This window comes from Phyllobates terribilis, unplaced genomic scaffold, assembly GCF_046119375.1.
Source record: "Phyllobates terribilis strain yellow unplaced genomic scaffold, ASM4611937v1 Scaffold_1__5_contigs__length_1240528914, whole genome shotgun sequence".
NCBI classification, from domain to species: Eukaryota; Metazoa; Chordata; class Amphibia; order Anura; family Dendrobatidae; genus Phyllobates; species Phyllobates terribilis.
The window spans coordinates 247,580,022-247,605,011 of NW_027362761.1; the positions used below are offsets into that span (position 1 = coordinate 247,580,022).

The 24,990-nt window shown below is 44.8% G+C and overlaps 1 protein-coding gene and 1 non-coding gene across 2 annotated transcripts; both read left to right on the forward strand.

Annotated features, from left to right (window-relative positions):
- Positions 1–1,323: 1,323 nt before the first annotated feature.
- On the forward strand, positions 1,324–21,386 carry SUPT16H (SPT16 homolog, facilitates chromatin remodeling subunit). The gene is made up of 26 exons (XM_073671140.1): positions 1,324–1,646; positions 2,450–2,542; positions 2,623–2,793; positions 3,857–4,012; positions 5,015–5,161; positions 5,588–5,739; positions 5,967–6,139; positions 6,528–6,618; positions 6,711–6,784; positions 10,631–10,743; positions 11,316–11,381; positions 11,496–11,591; positions 11,685–11,800; positions 11,883–12,036; positions 12,486–12,613; positions 12,691–12,826; positions 12,907–13,033; positions 15,660–15,778; positions 16,031–16,156; positions 16,884–16,996; positions 17,415–17,490; positions 18,779–18,948; positions 19,033–19,162; positions 19,403–19,532; positions 19,695–19,772; positions 20,504–21,386. Exons 1-26 carry the CDS (start codon positions 1,581–1,583, stop codon positions 20,611–20,613), a joined length of 3,111 nt encoding a protein of 1,036 aa, XP_073527241.1. The 5' UTR covers positions 1,324–1,580; the 3' UTR covers positions 20,614–21,386.
- Positions 2,277–2,374, forward strand: LOC141175033 (small nucleolar RNA U6-53/MBII-28). The gene has a single exon (XR_012253006.1). It is a non-coding gene; the product is annotated as a small nucleolar RNA U6-53/MBII-28 (small nucleolar RNA).
- Positions 21,387–24,990: the final 3,604 nt, after the last annotated feature.

Genomic DNA, 24,990 nt, shown 5'->3' on the forward strand with positions numbered 1-24,990 from the left:
GGTATAAGCGATAAGACAGCGTTATTCCTCGGGTCGGTGCGATTACAGCGATACCAAATTTATATTCTTTTTTTCATGTTTTGCTACTATCACACAATAACAATTCTTCATTTCTATAAAACGTTCATAGCCATATTCTGACAGCTAAAAATTCTTTATTCTTTGGCAAACAGAGCTGTATGAGGGCTTATTTTTTGAGGGGCGAGTTGAAGTTTTCATTGGTACCATTTTGGGGTACATAATAATTTTTGATTACTTGTTATTCAAGTTTTTCAGACGCAGAATGAACAAAAAAAAGAGTAATTGATTTATTATTTTTATTTGGATCAGTACGATTATGGCAATACCAGATTTATATTTAAGTTTTTTTTTTATTCTTTGCTACTTTTGCACACTGAAAACAAAAATTTCTTTTTGCATTGCCGTATTCTGACTATTTTTTTCGTGAATACGAGGGCTTGTTTATTACTAGACGACTTGACGTTTTCATTGATACCAATTTTTTTACATTGCTTTTTCTTTTTTGTGTGTCAGTATGATGGGAAAAGCTACATTTTTGTCAGATTTTTTTTTTACTGTGTTCACCACACAGAATAAATAACAATAAGTGAGGAACAATCAGAAAAAAGGTATAATAGAAACAAGTCACCAATTCTGCATTTATCACCAACTCCTGAGAAAAAATACTGACTGAATACTGACCGAATACTGATAGTGGGGCCGCGGCCTCAGATGGAATATGGGAGAGCCAGGTCCAGTGGTTTCTGGCTATTCAGTGCACAGCGCTCACATATTTCACACAGTGACCACACAACGTTTCCATGTTTTTTGAGACTATGAGAGAATTAAAGGGGTTGACCATAAAAAAAAAACAAAAACCATAGTTACATACTGTCAGAAAAAAGTGTCCCACCTGGGGCTGCAGCTCCGCTCCATGACAGTGCATGGGCTGCGGCCCCGTACAGAACTGGACAGGTGGGAGATACTGGAACAGAAAGCAGCCATGATCTTGTGACTCCGGACAACCCTTCTGGCAAAACTAGTGCTAGTAAATGTGAGGAAGTTGCCTAAAGCAACCAATCAGACTACAGCTCTCATCTTCCTAAGGCACGCTGAAAATGAAAGACGTGACCTGATTGGTTAGGGCACCTGCTCCACTTTGCAGCAGGATGCCTAGATCTCGCGCAGTATATTCGCTAATCCTGAATGACCGCCGCTGATAACGGATAGAATCGGGGAGGCCTCGGTGCAGCGTCCGGTGACAACTCCTGTTATTCTCCGCTGAGATTTTTACAGCAGTCGATAGATGCGCATATCCGGCGGCAGGGGGCGCTGTGGGCGCTGCTCTCCGCCTAGGTCGGTCTTTTCTCTCCGCCCCCCGGTTCGCTGTAGCAGCTCGGGATTTCCCGCTCTACGTGCCATCGTTTTGTGCGTTTGGAGCTAGAAGCCCGCGCAGGCCATCATCCAGCCCGCGGTGTTTCCCGGAATCCTCCCCAACGGACTGCCAGCTGCCCCGGCCAGGAGATTAGGAAAAACACGCGGGAAGCCCGGCCTGCTCCGGGAGGGGGCACAGGACCAGGATGGCGGTCAGCCTGGATAAGGAGGCCTATTACCGGCGAATTAAGCGGCTGTACAGCAACTGGAAGGTGATGAATGGCGGCGGGCTGGTGTGTGGTCACGTGTGCGGCCTCTGCCCGCATGTGTACATGCTGTATCCTCCATCCAGCAGTGAGGGGTTAATAAAGTTTCGCGTGCCCCAGTATTCGTTATATGCCAGGGCCAGCCCCATAAGGGGCCGCTCAGCATGTGTCACCCAGCCTGACCCCCTCCCTGTGTGAGACCCCCGGTACAGTGTGCCATGCATTTGTATTGCTGGTTTCCTAGTGATTTCTCTCCTATTTCTTCCCAGAAAGTTTGTGAACCCCGGCCTAATGCTGACTGGGCGCCACACACGGCATGGCCACAGATGGCTGGATGCCACTGATAGTGCAGGTGGATGGGGTGCCGTTGTCACCAGTGCTTGGTGTGGTGCCCTCGGGTTGCAGTGTGCCCCATTCACCCACCTTATGCCCCAATGTGGCAGCGGCATACAGCGATCTTAGTCTGCCTGTCCTGTGCCGGAGTCGCCATGTAATGCTTTCCTGAAGGTGATGGGGGCTGAGCAGACATCTGCAGGGCTGCCCGGTGGCCTAGTGGTTAGCACAAGTGTCCTGGAACGCTGTGGCCATGAGTTCAAGTCTGACCGTGGCCACTGGATGCACGGTGTATGGCATCCGTGCCTGTGATGAGTTGCCATGCTAATACTGACGCTGCCATCCGGAGCATGTGGCTTCTATGCTGGCAGTGAATGAGTGTAAGTGACTAACTGAGGCGGCCATGACACCCGTGTGTAATTGTCATTCTCAGGAGACATTTTGTTCCTTCTACTGATACTAATGTTATTTTTCAGAAAGGTGAAGACGACTTCTCTAATGTGGATGCCATTGTGGTGTCAGTAGGAGTGGACGAGGAGATCGTGTACGCCAAGTCCACCGCCCTGCAGGTGAGGGGGGTTTAGTACAATATGTCTGTGTTTCTTTTTTGCAGCACGACCTAAGTGTTTTTTTTGTCTGCTCTTGTTAGACCTGGCTTTTTGGCTATGAGTTAACTGACACGATAATGATTTTCTGCGAGGAGAAAATTCTCTTCATGGCCAGCAAGAAAAAAGTGGAGTTTCTAAAGCAGATCGCAAACACAAAAGGCAATGAGAACGCTAATGGCACCCCAGCAATCACACTGCTAGTCCGCGAGAAGGTATGTGTCCTACTTCACACCGTAGCTCATGCCACTATGACAAAGCACCAGGAGATAGATGGTGGATTCCACAGTGCCGCTATAGGCCCCATCACACTAATATTGGCCCAACCTGCTGATATTGATTGGTTCGGTAGCAGTCTGTGTATGGGGGCGCCGGCCGACTGGTTGAGAGAGATGTCAGTCTTGCATGTGTCCAATTTTGATTCCCGGAGATAGACTGCCGGCTGTCATGTCAGCTGGTGGTGTTCTCGTAGAGAACATGGGTGCCCGCCGGACGGACAAGCGCTACTGTGTATGGGAGTGTCAGCGGAGATGGCTGCTGGCCGACAGCCATCTAATGAATATGGTAAGCGTAAGACCATGGGTGCAGTAGACCGCACTGAACAGAACCACAAGTTGTGGGGACATGGGGCGAAGTTCCCTAAGCATGATTATCACTGGGCCAGGACATAGGGAGCTTTTACTGGATCCGTGGTATTAGGGAAATTTGCTGCCCTAAATTAACAAAAAAAAAAAACCTCTTTGATAGACTCTTTATTTTGAGGCATCCGAATAATTTCTCTAGAAGTTAAGGAGTGATATATGGAACTATCATTGTGCGGCTGGACTGGTATCATAGCATGTTATTGCCAAGAGCTGCAAGTACTAAAAATCATTGTAAATCTTAGTCTTTGAGTTGTCACCCAACTAATATAATTCATGTCTGATTAAGGAAAGGCTCAGATGACATCTTGGTCCATGTTCATGACTTCTGTGGTGGTCTTCCATCTGAAAAACAGGACCCAGGCAGTCTAAAATATTAGACCCGGACTCTTTCATCTCCTTTGCTGCGGTGTATGTCTGTATTAGATACACAATTAGTCTACAAGGAGGTCATGGGTAGTCCAATGTTTCATTTTTGGCCTCCATTTCCTTCATTGCAGTCAATGACTGGATTTCGATGGACTTTCTGCTTAAATGTGGGGGACTTCTGTTTTGAAGAAAATATAGCATTAAATAATGTCCTGTTTCCAAGCTTGTATGATAACATCCATTACTAAAAATGTGCTTTCCTCTACAGCAAAACGAGGGTAACAAGGCAAACTTCGACAAGATGCTCGAGGCAATCCGAGGGAGCAAGAAAGGAAAACGAATCGGTGTTTTTAGCAAGGACAAGTTCCCGGGCGATTTCATGAAAAGCTGGTACGATTGCCTGAATAAAGAAGGCTTTGACAAGGTAAGAACTGAACATTTACATGTATAAAGTCCTTGTGTGTCTGACTTGTCTTTCCTGCTGCCCATTATTTTATTGGCAGTAAAGAGGTTAATGTCACTACACTGAGAGCTGTGCATGGCTTTATTCACAGGCAGTATGTTGTTTTTAGTACCCAGATAGCTGTCACTGTAATCCTGCCTAACAGGACCTTCCGAGCACAGTAGGTGATGGTACAGCTCACCTCCTCCCCCTCCCTTCACAATGACTTTTGCACAGAGCACACCATGCTCAGAAAACACTTCGATACAATCGATTTGAGTCACAGCTAGTCTATTTCTGCTCATCTGTGCAGACGCTTAAAATCAGTCTAATATTAGGCTTAATGGCCAGTGTGAAATTTTTCAAGATATTCACATACAATTTGTTCATATCAATTGTTCAAAAGCATTCGATTTTCTGGACGAAAACTCCATGACTGAACGTTAGTGTTTTTTTTTTTTTTTTTTTTGCATCACTTTCTGTAATGGCTCGCTCACATGACTGTATTTTCGGTCCTAGTGCTATCTGTGGAAAAGACGGAGAGCACTTGGACCAATGTTATTCGATGGGGCAGAGCAGTTGAGTATTTATATTTTTCACTGATCAAATCTGCGTGTGAAAAATAGCACCATGCACTAGTTTCTTCCATAAATCGGTTGAGACCTGGCCATTCAAGTCTATGGGTGCACAAAAACATCACCGGAGCCACAGTTTAGCATCTGAGTTTTATGGATACATAGGAAACTGTAAATGGGTAATAGCTGCTGCTGTAAAATACAGACGGGTGACGAGCGAGAAGAACATCATTGCTGTGCTTATAGAGGAAATCTCCAGGAGATGTTGCCGGAATCAGTGGCTTAGTTGCCAGTTAGGCCATATCTATACAGGTGGCACAGACATTTTCTGAATGATCACTCCATGCTACGGTTAAAACAATGAAGAAAGGAACATGGGCCTTATCTTGAGTCTCTTCTTGTCCATTAGGTTGATATGAGTGCTGCTGTGGCCTACACCGTTGCTGTGAAAGAGGATGGCGAACTAAACCTTATGAAAAAAGCAGCCACCATTACCGCTGATGTCTTTAACAAGTTCTTCAAGGAGCGTGTCATGGAGATTGTGGACGCTGATGAGGTAATAAAATGCCCCATTTTAAGTACAGTTGACCTGTTTTCATTGGACAACCTCAGCCTACTGATCAGTGTGGGTCTGAGTGCTGGGACCCACACCAATCAGCAGAACAGGGTGTTTTCATCCCTGAAGTGGCACTTTTATCCCTGTTACAAAATGGTGCTGCACTCCATTCATTCTCTGTAGGTAAAAGCCAAGCTCAGGGCCCCATAGGGAATGAATGGAGTGGTGGTTGATCATACGAGCTGCCACTCCATTCTGATGGGGAGAAAAGTTCACGGTTATGCCCCCCAGTGGTCAGACCACCACCAATTAATGTTATCATATCATGTGGATAGGTGATTTGTTCTTTTCACTGGACAACACCTTTTATCTAATTAGTCTTCTGAATAAAATGCATAAAACATTTATTTTTGGCTCTCATTCTAGAAAGTACGGCACAGCAAGCTAGCAGAGTCTGTGGAGAAAGCCATAGAAGATAAGAAGTATTTGGGTGGGACAGATCCATCCACCATTGAAATGTGCTATCCTCCTATAATCCAGAGTGGAGGCAATTATAATCTAAAATTCAGTGTTGTCAGGTGAGTTCTCACTCCGAAGACCACGTTCACACTATCAGTATTCGGTCAGTATTTTACATCAGGATGTGTAAGCGAAAATCAGGAATGAGTGATTAATACAGAAGTGGTGACGTGTTTCTATTATACTTTTCATCTGATTGTTCCACTCGTTCGGAACGTGTGAACGTGGACTAATACACTTAAAGTGTTGGATATCCAACTCGTCTCAATTGTATTTCTGCTTGCAGTGACAAAAACCACATGCACTTTGGGGCGATCACATGTGCCATGGGCGTCCGCTACAAATCCTACTGCTCCAATTTAGTGCGCACCCTCATGGTGGATCCAACACAGGAAATGCAGGAAAATTACAACTTTTTGCTACAGATGCAAGATGATTTGTTCAAGGAGTTAAAGCATGGTAGGTGCTTAATGAGTTATCAGCATGTGGTTGCTGCTTATAATTAGGACCTTTTCCAGGAGGGCCGTGACCCCTATCTTGAGCTGCACAGCTCCTATTTGTAGGATTGCCGACCTCTGACCTCAGCTAGTACACTTCTATAGGTGAAGGTTATGATCCTCCACATTTTGTGAAATTTCATCCAGTGCTTAGCATACAGCAGCAGCTATCCAAGTGAGGGGAGTTTTCTTTTTACGCATCTGTCAATTAAATGGGGTCCAATGATTAATTTTGGGGGTAGAAGGGCTTCAGAAGTTTTGCTGGCCTATACTCTGACTGTTATTCTAAAATGATGTGTGAACTGAGTCTTAAAAGAATAGAACATAATTATGGTTGTTGTTGAAACCAGGTGCAAAAATAAGTGAAATCTACCAAGCCATTATGGATCAAGTGAAGAAGCAGAAACCGGATCTAATGAGCAAGATCACAAAGAACCTGGGGTAGGTGCAGCACTTGTGCATAATACCGCCTGCGACTGAGCCCCTGCTTCTTGCTGACATCTGCTGCCGCCCTATTTATTCTGTCTTTCCAGTTTTGCGATGGGAATAGAGTTTCGGGAAGGATCTCTTGTATTAAATAGCAAAAATCAGTACAAACTGAAGAAAGGTATGAGTCCAGTTTATTTCTTCCTTTAATAAACCTTATGCAGGTGAAATGATCTTGATCACCAAAAAAGAAAATTTTTCTTTATCGCTTCATTGGGGGACACAGGACCATGGGTGTATGCTGCTGTCGCTAGGAGGTTGACACTAGGCAAAAAAAGAAAATAGCTCTTCCTCTGTAGTATACACCCGCCTACAGGCATTAAGCTCATCAGTTTTAGCTTAGTGTCTGTAGGAGGTAGCCCTGGATCCTATCAGATCCAACCTTGTGGTGTTTTATTAATCTTTCTACTTTCTTTTTGAGATACAGCTCTTCAGGGTTAACAGGGAACACTGCGTCCCCTGTTACCCCCTTTACACAAGCAACCGAGAGAGCAGTGTGCATTCTCCACATTGCCCACTCTCGGACCCTCTGGGCAGGATTTATCCCCTGTCACCTCCCGGTGTCTCAAGGTGATTCCCGGTGGCCAGTCCTTGCCTGTTCTCCACCCCAGCCCCCTCCTCGGAGTGGCCTGGGAGGGAGACTGTGGTCCCTGCGGGTGACCTTCCCCCAGATTCTGGGGTCAACACCGTCTCCCGCACTGTCCAGGACCGGACAGTGCGGAAGGAGGAAGAGCCAGGATCCCCCTTATCCACTGAGGACCTCCTGGGACCATCCTCAAAGGGGAGAAGAGGCGGCGTCGGGACCTTAGAAAAGGTACAATCCCTCCCCCTTCTGCTGCATCAGCAGGCCCCTCAGAGCCCTGACATGGCTTCGCTTATAAGCGTATATGCCCCCCCCCAAGGGGGCTGTAAATTTCTCAGTGCTCCCTGCCACACGCCTGCTGCAGTCTCCACTTCACATCACCGGCGAGCGCTTATAATACACAGTGCTTAGTTACAGCGCTACCCAAGCCACGCCCCTCTCCTCTTTCTACGCGTCCCCTGCAGCATGGCGTCCACGGCAGCCCCCCTCCTTCTTGCCGACTATGCGCGGCAAAACTGCCCGCGTTTTTTTCTTTTCCCCCTCGTGGGGGCGTCTCGGGGGGGGGGGGGGCGTTCCTCTTACCAGCCCCCACCCCTCCAACAATCGGCTTATTAAGGGTGAGGATCATAGTGATGCTTTTGTCATGCCCACCAGCCCTTCCGTGGACCTATCAGCGGAGGGTCCTTTAGCCCGCCCCCTCCTTCCTTCTGCATATCAGAGCCTCGGCGCCCCTTGTCACTCAGGGCAGTGCTCTCTGCTTCGGCTCCACCCTTCTACGCCGTCATGCCCCTTCTCCGGCGGCATCACTCTCCCTAGCATCGCTGTTTCTGATAACAGCTCACCACGGCCTCAGCTACAGATCTTGGACGGGGGACACAGGACATGGGTTTCAGGACTGCGGCTACATCCAGGACCGGATAGGCTCTGTCCCGCACCCACACACACCTTTCCTACCCTCAGGCTCCCACCTCTACAGTATCCCTGTCAGGCACGTATGCCCAGACCCAGGGAGCTCTCTGCCCGTCCCTCCCACACAGTCACATGCTACGCCTGTGCACTTTGCAGAACTAAGTAGCCCGCAGGTCGGACAACTGCTTTCTGCTCGTCCTGCAAACCTCCCACCATGCTGGCACCCCAAGAACCCCCCGCCACCCAGGAGGAAGGAACTCCCTCTCCTCCGGAGTGGGCTGTTGCTATGTCCCAATCTGTCTCTGACCTCACCAAAGTAACCCAATCTCTGTTTCAGGTCCTAGAATGCTTGCCTATGTTATCCACTGCTACCAGTGCTCCGAACGTTCCCACGGACGATTCGCAGGCACCCCTGCCCCCTCCTCATAAGGGCAGACTGAGAGTACGTTCTCAGAAACGAACTCGCGCAAGCTCCTCATCCAGCTGTCTTGTACCATCGACATCCTCCAAGATGCCCCCTGCATCCCACACCTCCTCCCCAGAGGTCGCCCTGGGATCTGACTCTGCATCAGATTCTGATTCTGGAACCGACATGGACCAATATTCCAAAATCCAGGACATGGTTGACAGCCTTATTTCGGCCGTCGACCAGACTCTGCACGTTAAGGAGGACGAGGGCCCTTCTCAGGACCACTCCGTCTCTTTCAAGAAAATTAAATGCCTAGCACGCACCTTTTCTAACCATGCAGAATTTGACAGTGTCTTTCAAAAACAGTGGGAGCATCCAGAAAAGCGTTTCTCAGGAAAGAAACAGCTAGACATGCTATATCCGTTTAACCATGACCTTGTTGCCAAATGGTCGGAGTCCCCAACTGGATCCTCCTGTCTCTCGGCCAAGACTGTTCTGTCTCTCCCAGACGGCTACTCCCTCAAGGACACTACGGATAGACAGGTGGAGGCTTTGGCTAAGTCAGCCTTCGAGGCTGCTGGTGCCTCCCTTTGTCCTTCCTTTGCATCAACTTGGGTATCAAAATCAGTGTCCGCATGGGCCAAGCAGCTTAGGCAGGGCATCTTAACGGCGGCTTTCCCAGACGATCTGGCTGATCTAGCGGATCAGATTGCCCATGCAGGGAAATATCTGCTCACGGCATCCCTCGACGCCGCTGCCTGCTCAGCCCGCGTCTCTAGCAATATTATTGCGATACGTAGAATTCTTTGGCTGAAGGCTTGGAACGCTGACCCAGCATCCAAAAAATCTCTAACTAATCTCCCTTTTCAAGGCTACAGACTGTTTGGGTCTAAGTTAGACCAAATCATTTCGGATGCCACAGGGGGCAAGAGCACCTCCCTTCCCCAGCCCAGGCCCAAACGTCCCTTTCCTAGGAGACGTTCCCTTCAGTTCTGGTCCTTTCGTCAGTTCACCCAACCGGGCTACTCCTCTCAACAGGACCGTACCACAACGCAGAGGGCCAGACGTAAGCCATCCTTTAGGCCCACCCCCAACTGGCACGCAATGGGTCGCTCCACCAAGCCCTTGGGATCCAGATCACGATCCAATAGATTTTCTACAGCATGACGGGTCACCCCTACCTGGGACCTCTCCTAGGGTGGGCGGCCGTCTACTTCTGTTCCAAGACGCTTGGGTCTCGGCGATAAAGACGCCTGGGTCAAGGAGATTGTGACCTCCGGCTACTAAATCGTGGGGCGTCGCAAGGATGTTCCTGCTTCCAAGTCATCCATCGCCCGCTGGATACGTTTAATCATTTTGGAGGCATATCGCGTCTCAGGCAAACCTCCCCCTCCGGGGGTAAGGGCTCACTCCACTCGGGCGGTGGGGGCCTCTTGGGCGATTCACCATCAGGCTTCGGCTTCACAAATCTGTAAGGCCGCAACCTGGTCTTCTCTACATACCTTTTCAAGGTTTTACAAGGTCCACACTTATTCCTCGGCTGATGCCAGTCTTGGACAGAAGGTTCTGCAGGCTGCAGTTGCCCGCAGTCCGACTTAGTTTGTGGCTATCTTGGTTCTCCCACCCTAGGGACTGCTTTAGGACGTCCCATGGTCCTGTGTCCCCCAATGAAGCGATAAAGAAAGAGGGATTTTTGGTACTCATCGTAAAATCTCTTTCTTGGAGCCTTCATTGGGGGACACAGCACCCTCCCTGAGTTTAGGCATATGTTCCTCCAGTTGGCCCCGTTGGGCATCCAGTTTGTTTTTCTCTGAGGTGCCCCATTGTATATTTGTTTACGTTATGGTTTCTCCTACTGCTTTACTCACTAACTGATGAGCTTAATGCCTGTAGGCGGGTGCATACTACAGAGGAGGAGCTATTTTCTTTTTTTGCCTAGTGTCAACCTCCTAGCGACAGCAGCATACACCCATGGTCCTGTGTCCCCCAATGAAGGCTCCAAGAAAGATTTTACGGTGAGTACCAAAAATCCCTCTTTTTCCCTGACCATAAATTCTTATTTTTAGGAATGGTGTTCAGTGTTCACTTGGGCCTGTCAGACCTCACCAACAAAGAAGGGAAGAAACAAGAAGAGAAGACCTACGCCTTGTTTGTTGGCGACACAGTGCTGGTTAACGAGGTAAGCATGGAAGTATGGGGGCAGTTTATAAGCAGTGCTCACTGATGGACACTTTTTTTTACATTTCTATATCCTCTTCTTTTTTTCCGGATTTTTCCCCCAAAAACTTTGGCAAGGAATCTTTTGGTTTAGAAAAAAAAAACAGTAAAAACCTACTTATTTAGCATTCTCTGCTAACACAGAATGAATGATTGCTTTCCTCTATCGCAGTGTTGCCGATTGTACTCACTCTCCCCAAGTCCAGTGCCAAATCTCCGACACTACTGCTTCCGGTGTCTGTTATTGTCTGCAGCGCTAATGTCAAGTCGAAACTCACTGATTGGCTGCAGCCCTGTCAACGTGATGTCAGTTCTGCAGTTAAAACAGGCCAGAGCAGCTGCAGAGAGCTGATGTTGGCGATGATGAGGATGACTACTGGCTGGCTTTATTTTATATGCCTGCCAGCTTTTACCCCTTTAAGCAGTCATGATCATTGTTTTAAAGGAAAAACTGGCACTTGAAGTGATGTTTCTAGAAAAAAAAATTCCCATAGTATGGTAGTTTTTTAATTTCTCCCTGTAAATTTCTCTTAGGAGGGACCAGCAACTATTCTTACTGGTGTTAAGAAAAAAGTAAAGAATGTTGGAATCTTTTTAAAGGTAACTTGGATAAAATCATAAAATTTGGTTTCTTTTGACTGTTTTGAAACCATATGAGTATTCTTAGTCCTAGTCCAATCACAGCACCATATAATTACTGCTCTGTCTCATCAGAATGAAGATGAAGAGGAGGAGGAAGAAAAGGACGAAGCTGAGGATCTTCTTGACCGAGGTTCTCGAGCTGCAGCACTGCTTACGGAAAGAACTAGAGTACGTTCTGTATTTGACTAGTGAATGAAGTTGAAAGATTTCATAGGTTGTCTTGGTTTTTATATTCCTTGTCGCTGCTGTTTTCTACCACAGAATGAAATGACGGCAGAGGAGAAGCGCCGGACACATCAGAAAGAGCTGGCGACACAACTGAATGATGAGGCACGGAGAAGGCTAACGGAACAGAAGGGCGAGCAGCAGGCGCAGAAGTAACTCCCCTATCTTAACCAATCTCATTGTATTGTTTTATGCAGTTTTATTCACTGTTAATAATTGTTTTTCTTCATCTAGGGCTCGCAAGTCTAATGTTTCATACAAAAACACATCTCAAATTCCAAAAGAGTCTGAAATTCGGGAGATGAAGATTTATATAGACAAAAAGTATGAGACAGTGATTATGCCTGTGTTTGGAATAGCTACTCCCTTCCATATTGCCACCATCAAGGTAATTGAGCACTTGCTCCATGTAAAGTGAGCTGTTTTTTGTTATGCTAAATTGACAGCATCGAAAATTCTGGAGACATTCCTGCCAAAGAAAATGGCCCGTGGGCATGCTTGTGCCAAGTGTGCCCAGAACTGCGTGGCAGCTCCTTTTGTTACCTTGGAGAACACTGATCACCAAGCTGTCCAGTAAGCAGTCATGGCCTATGATTTATCAATGGCATCGGATTTCTGTAGCATTTTGGCTACAAGCAGTTACGGACCTGTAGTTGTAATACAGTACCCTTACGTATGCTTTTACTGATGACTGGCACCAGAATTAATAGGCATAGCACTGGCGCCAAGTATGAAAAGTGAATACTTTTTTTTCCCCCATGTAGGCATACACTGGCAGATTGTTTTTGGGTGATCATTATTTTTTTTCTTATACGTTTTCTGTTTCATTGTGTACAGAATATTAGTATGTCCGTTGAGGGTGATTATACGTACCTCCGTATCAACTTCTACTGCCCTGGAAGTGCTTTAGGGCGAAATGAAGGCAATATTTTCCCTAACCCAGATGCTACATTTGTGAAGGAAATGTAAGTATTGTTAGGTACAACAATTTGGTTTCCATAGAACTTTCTTTTCTTGATTTCTATAATTCTTGGCTATTCAGAACATACCGGGCCTCCAATATGAAGACCCCTGGAGAGACTGCTGTGCCATCACTTAACTTACAGAATGCTTTCCGAATTATCAAGGAAGTGCAGAAACGATACAAGACAAGGGAGGCAGAAGAGAAGGAGAAAGAGGTGAGAAATGAAGATGAAGTCTGTATCGTACAGGCGTGATTTCTCTGAATGTTAATTGATGACTTCATTTTCTTCTACAGGGCATTGTAAAGCAAGATTCCCTTGTCATTAATCTTAATCGCAGTAATCCAAAATTGAAAGACTTGTACATTAGGCCTAACATTGCACAGAAGCGAATGCAGGGCTCTCTTGAGGCCCATGTAAATGGTAAGTGTGAACCTTCAAAAGAATTCCTCAAGACATCATTTCTACCAGGTCTTGTTCTTGTCTACAGAAACTTGCCAATGTACCAGCCTCTATTGTCTCAATATTCAACCCCAATCCTAAAGAAAAACATAGCTCTTGAGAAATGTCAGTTTTTCACTTTTGGTTAGCTATTACATTGGCAGTGGTGAGATTGTACAGTTTGCTTTACACGGATATGCTTGTTTTTAGATTAAATGATATTGATTTAGTCATGTGACCAATATTAGAAGAGTTGAGTTACGACACACCGCATCCTCACTTATCTGCGGAAAGCTTCTACAGCCTTAAGGCCCCGTCACACTTAGCGACGCTGCCACGATCCCGACAACGATACAACCTGTCAGGGATCGTTGCTGCGTCGCTATGTGGTCGCTGGTGAGCTGTCAAACAGGCAGGCTCACCAACGATCAGGGGAGCAGCGACACGATGTCCTGCTCCTGGTTACCAGCCTGCTGAAGCAGGAGCAGGCTGGTAACCATGGTAAACATCGGGTTACTAGGGGCACACGCGCTCCTAGTAACCCGTTGTTTATCATGGTTACCACTCTGCTACAGTGAGCGGGAGGTTACCGCTCACTTTAGCAGGCTCGTAACCATGATAAACAACGGGTTACTATGTGCGCATGTGCCCCTAGTAACCTGCTGTTTAGCATGGTTACCAGCCTGATCGCTGTTCCCGCTGGTCACAGCGATGTGTGCTGACCAGCGGAAGAACAATGACCAAAAAACGGTCCAGGACACTTTGCAGCGATCAGCGACCTCACAGCTGGGGCCTGATCGTTGCAAAGTGTCACACATAGCGACATTGCTGGTGAGGTCGCTGTTGCGTCACCAAAACCGTGACACAGCAGCGATCTCGCTATGTGAGATGGGGGCTTTATGTAAGCAATGTACAGAACACCACAGCTCCTCCACACTGTAAAGTGGCTATTCCTGGGTACTGCAGATCAGCTTCAATAAGTCATCAGTATAATTTTAGTAGAAAACCCCTTCCTGACATTAAACATACTTGTATGTATGATGCGGATTGCCTCCTGGATGTGATCGCGGTGTGCCAATGGGATGCCTTGGCAGCCCTGAAGAGTACTTCCACTGTACCTGTCATTATGGTGCTCCTGTGAAGACCAGCCTGTATAGATAGGGTGGTAGAGATGGGTAGATGTATATCTCTAGTATATAAATCCAAAAAAAGGAGGCAGCACATCCAAAATAATTGGAAATGTAGGGATCCTTTATTAACAAACACTGCTATGCTTCAGCTCTCTCTGTGGAGCGTTTGTGTGGAAGAGTGGGAAAAAAATCACACCTGAGCAAGGCATGCGACTAGTTTCTCCATACAGGAGGCGTCTTGAAGCGGTCATCACCAACAAAGGCTTTTGTAAGAAGTATTAAATACATTTCAGTAAGGCTATGTGCACACGATTCGTTTTTGGTGCGTTTTTTCCTCACAGAAATGGCCCAAAAACGCATTGTAAACCTTATCCCATGGTTTCCTATGACATTTTGCAAGTTCTGTGCACATGGTCAGGATTTTTCCTGACTGAATTTCATGTGCAGAAAAAGAAGCAACATGTCCATTCTTTGTGCGTTTTGGCCTTCGTTTTTCCAGTACAATGCATTGGAAAAAACGCATGGCAAATCCATAGGCAAAAATGCATCAAAAGCGCCTCGGATTTTCCACAGCGGTTTTGCTGCCAAGAGGTGCAGAAATTGCCAGAAACTCTGCAGAAATTTCTGCATGCAATTCCTGATCGTGCGCACATAGCCTAAGCGTGTTCAATACTTTTTGCCTTTGTGTCATTTCTCATTATGACACACAGCTCAATTTATCGACATTTATGGTTTGATTTCTTTGCCTGTGTGGATTGGATGGATTATTACTGACATCTGGTGAGACTTTCATGTCAATAGCACCTTTAGAAATAGATTTACTTAGAAAAGTGGTGACGTGTTCAATACTTATTTTACCCGCTGTATATTATTAAAATGCATTTGCATTGCATTCCATGATCAGTATTCGGTCAGTATTTTTTTCTCAGGAGTGGGAGCCAAAACCAGGTGAGGAACAATCAGAGAAAAGGTATAATAGAAACAACTAACTAATTCTGTATTCATCACCCACTCCTGGTTTTGGCTCCCACTCCTGAGAAAAAATACTGACCGACTACTGATAGTGGGGCCGTGGCCTGACCTGGAGAATCATATTGCCATGTCATTTTTAAGGCATTGTGAATGCTGTGAAAACAAAACCCACAATTAATTGTGGGATTGTGGGTTTGCTTGTTTTTTTTTCGTTATTTCACCACGTTTAGAATTTTTCTACCATTTTCCAGTTATTGGTATATTAAAATGAATGGTGTCATTCTAAACTACTACTCATCCTGCAAAAAACAACCACTCAAACTGCTATATCGACCTAAAAATAAAGTTATGGCTTTTGGAAGAATGGGAGGAAGAAACAAAAGAGCGAAGAAAATGGAAAATACCCTGGTTCATGACAGGGTTACTATCTAAAGAATTAGACAACCTGGTCAAATGACCCTTTCTAGATAAACATTCATACTTTTATTTTTTGTTTTTTTTCTCAGGTTTCCGTTTCACATCAGTGAGAGGAGATAAAGTGGATATTTTATACAATAACATTAAACATGCCATTTTCCAGCCTTGTGATGGCGAGATGATCATTGTGCTTCACTTCCACCTCAAGGTAATGAAAAAGACATTTGTAATTTAAAGGGGTTCTCCACTACTCAGACAACGTCTTCTGAATTCCTACGTTTCCACCAGTAAAATGATAACACTTATACTCACCTCCTGCACTGGAGGTGAGTATAAGTGTTCTATTACTGGGGGAAATATAGGGGTTGTCTGAGTAATGGACAACCCTTTAACAAAAGGCCCACAGTCATCTGATCGCATACAATTAGCTTATCACGTACCATACTTTTTTGTTTTACAGAATGCCATAATGTTTGGAAAAAAGAGGCACACGGACGTCCAGTTCTATACAGAAGTTGGAGAGATCACCACAGATCTTGGAAAACACCAGCACATGCATGACCGCGATGATCTGTATGCAGAACAGGTGAGTGGGTTGATTCCTCGAAGTAGGAATGTGTAAATCCATAATGCTGTCACACTATGTTTAAAGGCTCGGTCCCCAGGTTTTTGCTACCTCATTTGAGAGCAGCATAATGTAGGAACAGAGACCCTGATTTCAGCGATGTATCACTTAGTTTAGTCGGTGTGTCATAAATGCTGCAATCAGGGTTGTCAGATGCAGCAGAGCTCAGAAAGCTAACCATACCCACACCACATCTTTCTATGTCCATTGACAGTGAACTGCTTATCAGAGGAGGGGACGTGGTCGGACCACTTGACATGAGAGATCTAGTCTGGGCAGTGATGATCTCCTGGTGATAAAACGATCATTGTATGGAAACAACAGCACACAACCCAATAAGTGACACACCCCTGAAATCTGTGTCTCAGCCCCTCCTCATGTTGTTCTCAGATTACATAGCAAACACCTGCTGATAGATTGCCTTTAATTATTTGATCCAAAAATGAATATTTTCATACATGTTACAGGGTTAAATATTTATTTGCCGGGCTTATCCAAAACCTTTCCTACAAGATCTCCTGTAGCTAGAAGATAACTGATTCCTCGTATTCTTAGCTACTTGAACATTTTTTTTATATGGAATCCAAGTTGATTTTATGCTGTGACTATACGACTCTGTATGTGTCATTTATATTGTAAAACGCGCTAAACCAAAAATCTTGTATATCTGTTTATCTTGCGTTGATAGCTGGAGAGAGAGATGAGGCACAAACTGAAAACTGCCTTCAAAAACTTCATTGAGAAGGTTGAATCATTAACAAAAGAAGACCTGGAGTTCGAGGTTCCATTCAGAGACTTGGGGTAAGACTTTGATCCTTTGCTCTTGATTGTAGTTGGAGGCACCCAAACAAAATCAGGTCTCTTGAGTTTTGTGAAATCAATTGCACTGTAAATGCTTGGGTATGTTTTTAGTGGGAGAATTCTGGAATGTTACCACTAACAACATACACTTTAACCAAATTCTGGGGCAACTGTGCTTTAAAAAACCTGGATGTTTTTGTTTGGGTGGTGATCACTCGAACGAAGGTCCAGAAGATGGGCATAATAGAAAGTCCATGAACCAGCGCTCTACTGAGCCACTTCCTTTTGGCAATCTGTGTGGGTCTCTGCACACACACTCCACCAATCAAAACTTATGATATATTTACTTTGTGGTTATATTTTTAAGTAGTACAAAGTTTTATGTTTCCATGATATAGATTTCATGTCCATGTTCTAGGTTCAATGGAGCCCCATACAGAAGTACATGTCTTCTGCAACCAACAAGCAGCGCTCTGGTAAACACGACAGAATGGGTGAGTATTCTTTTACTTTTTCACCAAGAGTCTATATACACTATATGGACAAAATTATTGGGAGAGGCTGTTAAAGAAGTTGCCCACTACTTGGACTACTCTTTGTCATATCCCACGTTTTGTCCCAATAAAATAAAAAAGGCTATACTCACCTCCTGTGCTGGCACCGTTCCAGCGGTGTCCGCACTCACTCTCCCTGGGGCTACCTTATTAATGTCTGGATTTAGAGTGGGAACTCACAAAAGCTGTAAGTGTAATGTGCAGGTGTCCCAATACTTTTTGCCATATAGTGTGTTACTAGATATGAAATTTTAATTTTTCAGAGTAGCCCTAAGGCTGTGTGCCCACGATGCGTTTTTTAAGCGTTTCCGCAGCGGCAAAAACGCTGCAGAAACGCTTAAAAAACGCATGGTAGAAGGCCTGCCATGTTCCCCAATGATAATCCGCATGTGCTGTGCACATGCTGCGGAAATTTCCGCTGCGGATTATCATTGCGGAAAAAAACACAGCACTACCAATTATTTTGCGGAAGCGCTGCGTTTTCGCCGCCATTGACTTGCATTAGAACGCATGGAATCCGCATCCCTGCATCTGTAGATGCGCATTCCACGCTTTTCAATGTGCGGATGGTACCCGGGTGTGGAGGACAGGAGACTCTCCTCCGGACCTGGGTACCATAGAACCTGTGAAAAAAAGAATAAAATAAATGTTATATTTACCTTCTGATGGCCCCCGTTCTCCTTGTCTTCACTTACCGGCAGCTCGCGATGGACTGAAGGACCTGCACTGATGTCATAGTCATGTGACGGGTCACGCGATGCTTACGTCGGCTGGTCCTTCAGTGTACCGCGATCTGCCGGCAAGGGAGAACGGAGCGAAGCAAGACTGCGGGGGCCATCAGAGGTAAGTATATATTTATTTTTTTATTTTTTACCATTCTTTACCGTCACACTATATAAATCCATGCCGGTTGCATGGATTTATATAGTGTGACCAAGTTGTCAAGCACTTTCCAAGTGATGCTAAAATCGCTTGGAAAGCGCTCGTCAACCTGCATGTGGAAATGCTTGTGAAGAACGCTTCACATCCGCATGTCCCTGGCAGGAAAAACGCATGTACAATCCGCATGTACAATCCGCATGTACAATCCGCATGTACAATCCGCATGCGATTTTTCTGCCAGGGAGATGCAGAAACGCTCAGGAAAAAATCCGGAGCATTTCTGCATCGTGGGCACATAGCCTGACTTTAGATTTCCTTTTCTCACATGTTGGTTTTGATTTGACAGCCTCCATTTGTTGTTACGCTGGACGAGGTGGAGCTTGTACACTTTGAGAGAGTCCAGTTTCACCTGAAGAACTTTGATATGGTCATAGTCTACAAAGACTACAATAAGAAGGTCACTATGATCAATGCCATTCCTGTGGCATCCCTCGACCCAATCAAAGAGTGGCTAAAGTGAGCACTTCTCTTATTCCTAAATTTTGATACCCAAATAATGAAGATGCTTGAGCTTACATGCTGCTTTATTTTCTTCTGCAGCTCATGTGATATTAAGTACACTGAGGGCGTACAGTCCCTGAACTGGACTAAAATTATGAAAACCATTGTGGATGACCCTGAAGGTTTCTTTGAACAGGGCGGCTGGGTTTTCCTTGAACCAGAAGGGGAGGTGAGAGAATTAAGCAACTTTTATGTTCGCCTGAAACCATGTAACCTCTTATCTTTTTTTCCCATTTATGTCTTTCAACGACAGATCTGCATTCCTACAGTAGAAGCCCGGAGCAGGGCATTTGTTTTAACTGATTGCATTGTGCAGTACAACTAGTCTTTTAGGAAATCAGTCTAAAAATGTTTTATAAAAGAAATGTTTTATTGTGTTCACATTTTTTTTTTTTTTAATTTCCCTAAGGGCAGTGATGCAGAAGCAGCAGGTTCAGAGTCAGAAGTAGAAGACGAGACATTCAACCCCTCAGAGGATGAATATGAGGAGGAGGAAGAAGACAGCGATGAGGATTATTCTGATGAAACCGAAGATTCAGGTATAATTGGAATTTACCTCTGACTCTGGTCTGATCAACTGCTTGTGACTTTATGTAGAGGCGGTGGAAGTAGAAGTTTGGAGGCCACCGCATTGGCTAGAGGAAGCAATAGTAAATGGCTGAACTGTTGTGTATAGATAAAACTTTTCTTTCCATTTCCAGTTTACAGTGAAGATTCTCTAGGCAGCGATGAAGAGAGTGGGAAAGACTGGGATGAACTAGAAGAAGAAGCTAGGAAAGGTATATGTCCTCTTTTATTTGATTTCTTTTTCCATGAGGCAGACTAGAGGCACATAACCCGGGTAGGAAACTCTATTGATTACCTGATTTTCTGGTAGTATGTCACCAAACTTGATTGATGTAATAAAGGGTTATCCGGGACTTTTAATATTTTTGCTATGGGGCTAAGAACTAACTGCTGCTGCCGATTTCTGCCGGCCCTGAGCTGTCACGGACCGCTCTTGCTGATGATTCTGCGGCTTTTGCTGACGTCATGTTGACAGAGCAGCGCCTTCTCTTCCGCTCTGCTGTGTTGACAGAGCTGGTGGGCTCTTGATAATTGATCGTTCGGACCAGAGGCATGGCTGGGCTATTGACTCAAACTATGCAATCACAACACAACCTCTGCTGTATCACTGGAAAGCTGGGGCACTTATGCTGGCCGGATCCAACGTTCTGGCCAGCTTCAGAGTAGCACCTGCAAGTGCACGCTCCTTGCCCATGAAGCCAGCCACCTCTGACAGACTGCAGCAGTGGCAAGTAAACCTAGGCAACGGACCACAAACAATGAAAATGCCTCTGTACTTGACAATATAGAGGATTTTTAATAAGGGGTAAATTGCAAAGTTGCTTGTCTTTTTGCTTTTAAGCAACTGAGAGAACCCTTTTAAGGAAAAGAAGTCATGTGCTTTCGCATGTCACATTGATTTGGGGCTTTGATTAAATGAATGTTAACTGTCTTTTCTCAACAGCTGACCGTGAAAGTCGCTATGAGGAAGAGGAGGAACAAAGTAGCAGTAAGAAGAGGAAGGGTCATGGACATGCACATGCACCCACCCCATCAAAAAAGAGGAGGAAGTAACACTTGCGACTTGTTCCTTTTCCCAACTCGCATTCTTCTTTTGTCCCCCCCTCTGCTTTTGAAGTAAATCCCCTTGTCTTGTCTTTCTACTCATTCCTCCTTTTGCCTTTTCTTCACTTGCCCTATGAGTCTGAGGTGCGTCACCTGTGCTTTTGCTGCTACAGACTGCTGGGATGCTATGTGATGGTTAAATGGACCAATATGGCATTATTTTATTATCTCCTCTTAACTGGACTGGTCAGAAAATGATATCCTTTATGAATTTTCACAACCTACAAAAACCCCTTCACTTTTTTTCTGAAATGACATTCACATTGTATCTATACACCCTTCCATTATTTCATGGACTTGATGCTGCTGTGTGGCAGTTACGTGGTTAAAGTGGCACTGCCAGTCTTCAGAGCTGGCTGGTTTTCCTGTGTCCCTCCGTGCACTTGACCGATTCCCCTGCCGCCTCCTCTTCCAGCTTGCCGTTTTCATATTTCTTGTGCTGCTCTTCTAGCAATTCTTGTAAAATGTTCCTTTTTTTTTTTAATTGTGATTTTGTTTAAAGTGTCAGGACTCTGCCATCATTCTCCTCGCTGCCCGTCTCTTCTGACTTCAGGCACCATAAAGGTGTGAGGATTTTTTTTTTTCTTCTCTTGGACTTTCCTTTTCCATTGCCTATGTTTTTTTTTTTTCCTTTTCTCGATCGCCGTGAGGTGTAAATGGTGTTTTTCAGACCTTGGAGACGTGTAAACAAATAAAAGAAAGAAAACCCTTTTTGTACTTTTTTTCCCGTTTGCTATTTTTTTGAGACTCTGTGGTAGATTAAGAGGATTTTTACTGAACACTCAGATTGTTGAGCAGCACTTGTAAATGGACACGGTGATTGTGCGGTCCTGATCGATACAATAAAATGAGATTCCTCAGGGATACAATGCCACCTTTGTGTGTGGTTTTGTGCTTTACGTACTATTAGTGAGCCTTGGCCCATATTCTGACCCCCTTTCTCATTTAAAGTACTCGTAATGTTTCACTAGTAGGAGCTAGTAGGATAGTTTTTAAATAAAAATGCAAGAAAAATTAAAGATTGAACCTTCTTGTTGGTGTATTTTTTTTTTCTATTTTAATTTATAGTTTCTCCGGTCAGTAGAAATTTGATGACCTAGTCACAAGATCTGTCAATAATATCAGATCGGCGGGGTTCTGACAACCAGCACCCCACCAATCAGCTGTTGCAAATTGTGGTGACCTATTCTAGAGAATAGGAGTTGAGAAGAGGTCAACAATATATTCTGCCCCTTTTAATGCCTGTGGATCAAAGAATGTCTGGAGATGGATGTTTATCCAGAGATTGCTAAATTTGGAGTCTGGTAAGAATTTTCCCTAATATGGGTAAATTAATATCCAGAGAGGTTGTAGTCTTCCTCTGGATCAACAGTCAGATTTTAGGTTTTCTTTCTTTTTTTTTTATCGGGTTTGTGCGGGACTTTTATGTTGATGGCCTATGCTTAGGATAGGTCATCAATATCTCATAGGTGGGACACCCATGCCGATCAGCTGGAAGTGCTCGGTTGCGGTGCTGCACTGATCTGTCAATGGTATAGTGGCCGTGGCTGGGTACTGCCCGTCCGCCCTCTATTCTGATCAGTTGTGGGCGGATGTGCCGTAGCTGTCCAACTGATCATATCTGGCGGGTATCACACCACTAGCAATCAGATAAGTCTCAGACTGCCCATTTAAGTCTTACCTAATTCCATTTAACCGGTGAGTTAATTTGTCCAGTTAGCTGTGGACACAATGTACAGTATAATTGTGTTGGTTTGTGCCGTGTGGAACGTGTCCGATTCTGCAGAAGACATCACTAGACACAAGATAGAGAGGAAACTAGTTTATTTTGAAAGGGAAAGACAATTAACCAATATGTTTTTTTTAGTGTGGCTGGAATGCCAAGAAGAAAGGAGCCGAGCATACAAACTCCCAGGCCTCCAATACTGCAAGCCAACAATGCTAGCCACTGATGTGTTCGGAGCACAATGGGTGCACACTTTGGTTTCAAATTTGCACCTGTTTTTGTTCTGTTTCTAGCAGATCCATTTGCACTAGAGGTGTAGCACCTTATTCTGTCCGTTGACCATCTATTTCCCATAGAAATGTTTATGACAAAAAAAAAAAATTTGGTTGCCACAAGTTGTTCTTGGGGGTCTGGACATGTTTTTTGATTCACTGATTGTAGCTGGAAGGGAGTCAAACAGAAGACCTTTTGGGTCATTTCCGATCCTGTACTGGATTATTTTATTTGTTTGTAATCCCAAAACAGACCCAATAAATGGAAATAACTGTTGGCCATGTGAACACAGCCTTACTCTTTAACTTTTTCCTGAAAGATATTGCAGTCAGGACACATGAAAGAAACCATTGTCAATAGTGAATACCAATACCATTAAGCGGTGTATTTGGTCTGCAGCAAGGTTTATGTTAACAGTATGTGTCAAAGTAACAAACGGAGTTTCCTCATACATATGACCCCTAGTTATGAACATCAGCTGTTTAATAAAAAAAAAAACCTAATAGTCACCTCACCTCTGATATATCTGGCACCCCCCTCCAGTTCTCTTCTTTACGTTGTCTTGATGGATTTCTGGCAGTGTGCAGACATCTGATGTCATTGCACGTTCTAGGCGATATTGATATTGTGGACTTATGACGCACAGTAATCTCCTCTCCTCCTGGGCTCTGTTGCCGCTTGCATACATATCCAGCTTACGAATGAAGCTACAGAGCCTATCTAGTTCATAACTTGGGGACTACCTGTACACATGAGTGCCAAGAGACAATGTTTTTCATCACAGCAGTGCTGAAAGTATCACCATGTATGTAGATGGCTGATATTCTGCAGGTAAGCAATGCACATGCACCTGGCTGTCTACAGCAAGAGAAAGAAACTGATTGTTCACTTGCAGCATAAAGAGTACTGTACACGTATATGGGGGAGGGAGTATCTTGACAGATGATGTCAGGGAAGTTAAAGGTCATCTTAGTCTAAGCACTTTTTGGCAGGTAGTTGCTAACTGCCTGTCTTTCTGCCTTGTGACAATCTATCCTGGCTCAGATCGATCATGGACCATTCCTGTTGGAGACTCTCCTGCTTCCGGTCACATGGCTAGAGCAGCTTGTACTCTTCAGGACTGCTCTGTTGACGGGGCGTTTCTGTTGTCATGCTGATTGGCAGCCATCTCCCTGCAGTTAAGCATCGACGCCCATGTGACAGAAGCAGAGTGGACGAGAAGGAACTGCTCTGTTGATTTGATGTCCCAAGAAGTGGGAGAATCGCCACCAGGAGCAGTTCTGTGATTGCTCTGAGCTGGGATAGATAGTCACAGGGCAGAACAGGCATCTAGTTAGAAACTACCTGGCAATAAGTGCTTAGTCCTATAGGAGAAAAAATGTCCCAGATAACTCCTTTAAGCAACCACCATGTCCAATCTTTTTGTTCTCGAGATAAGCTGACGCTAGAGGAGTCCGATATCCGAATGGGAAAATGCAGCGAGGGCGCCAAGAACTGGACGGTATTGATGAAACGGACTAGGTAAGAATATCCATTGGTTGGAAAAATAAGTTTAGGCAATGAGTTTCAAAAGTGATTCACTTGATCTCACCTAATGAAGAAGGGGGTTTGCTTTTGAAACATGTTGCCTAAATAAACTTGTGATTTCTCCAACCGATAGAAGTTCTTGCCTTTCGATTGGCACCATCCAGATCTTGGCGCCCACGCTGCAATTTTCCACTTAGATATTGCACTGAGAACACCGAACAGAGGGGTCAGAGGGCTGCTGACTGAATGATCGTTGCGCCAACAGTTATCTAATGTTTGTGGGGAGCTTTTGTGGATGTATATACACAGAGAATAGGCTGCAAAACTATATGTGAAAAATCTGCCTTCATTAAGACTAGCGTCACATCTACAGTCTTATTTAATCGCCCCCAAAAAGTGTGGTTTATTCCTCCAACTGAACAAATAAACTAGTATAAGATGTATTATAGGCTCACCCATACAACGGGCTGTAGGAGGGTATTCACCTTCAGGCTTATCGTCTGAGATGTAGGATAGGACTCCGCTTCATGTTTTATGTAAAATATTCTGTGAACGTCATTCCAGCCCTGGACAGCTGTAGTATAGTAGGTCTAGAATAGTATTAGGAGAGGAATGTAAGGAGGTCACATCTAATAAGGTAGGAACGTTACCAGTACTATCCACATGTCCAATCATAGGGCATAAATAGGGAATATAGGCACCAATGTTGTCGTGTAGAGTACACAGGGTAGATGGTAACGATAGAAGGGAGGTCTCATGGTCTTATAGACCTAAGAAGATGTCACCAAAATATTCAGAAA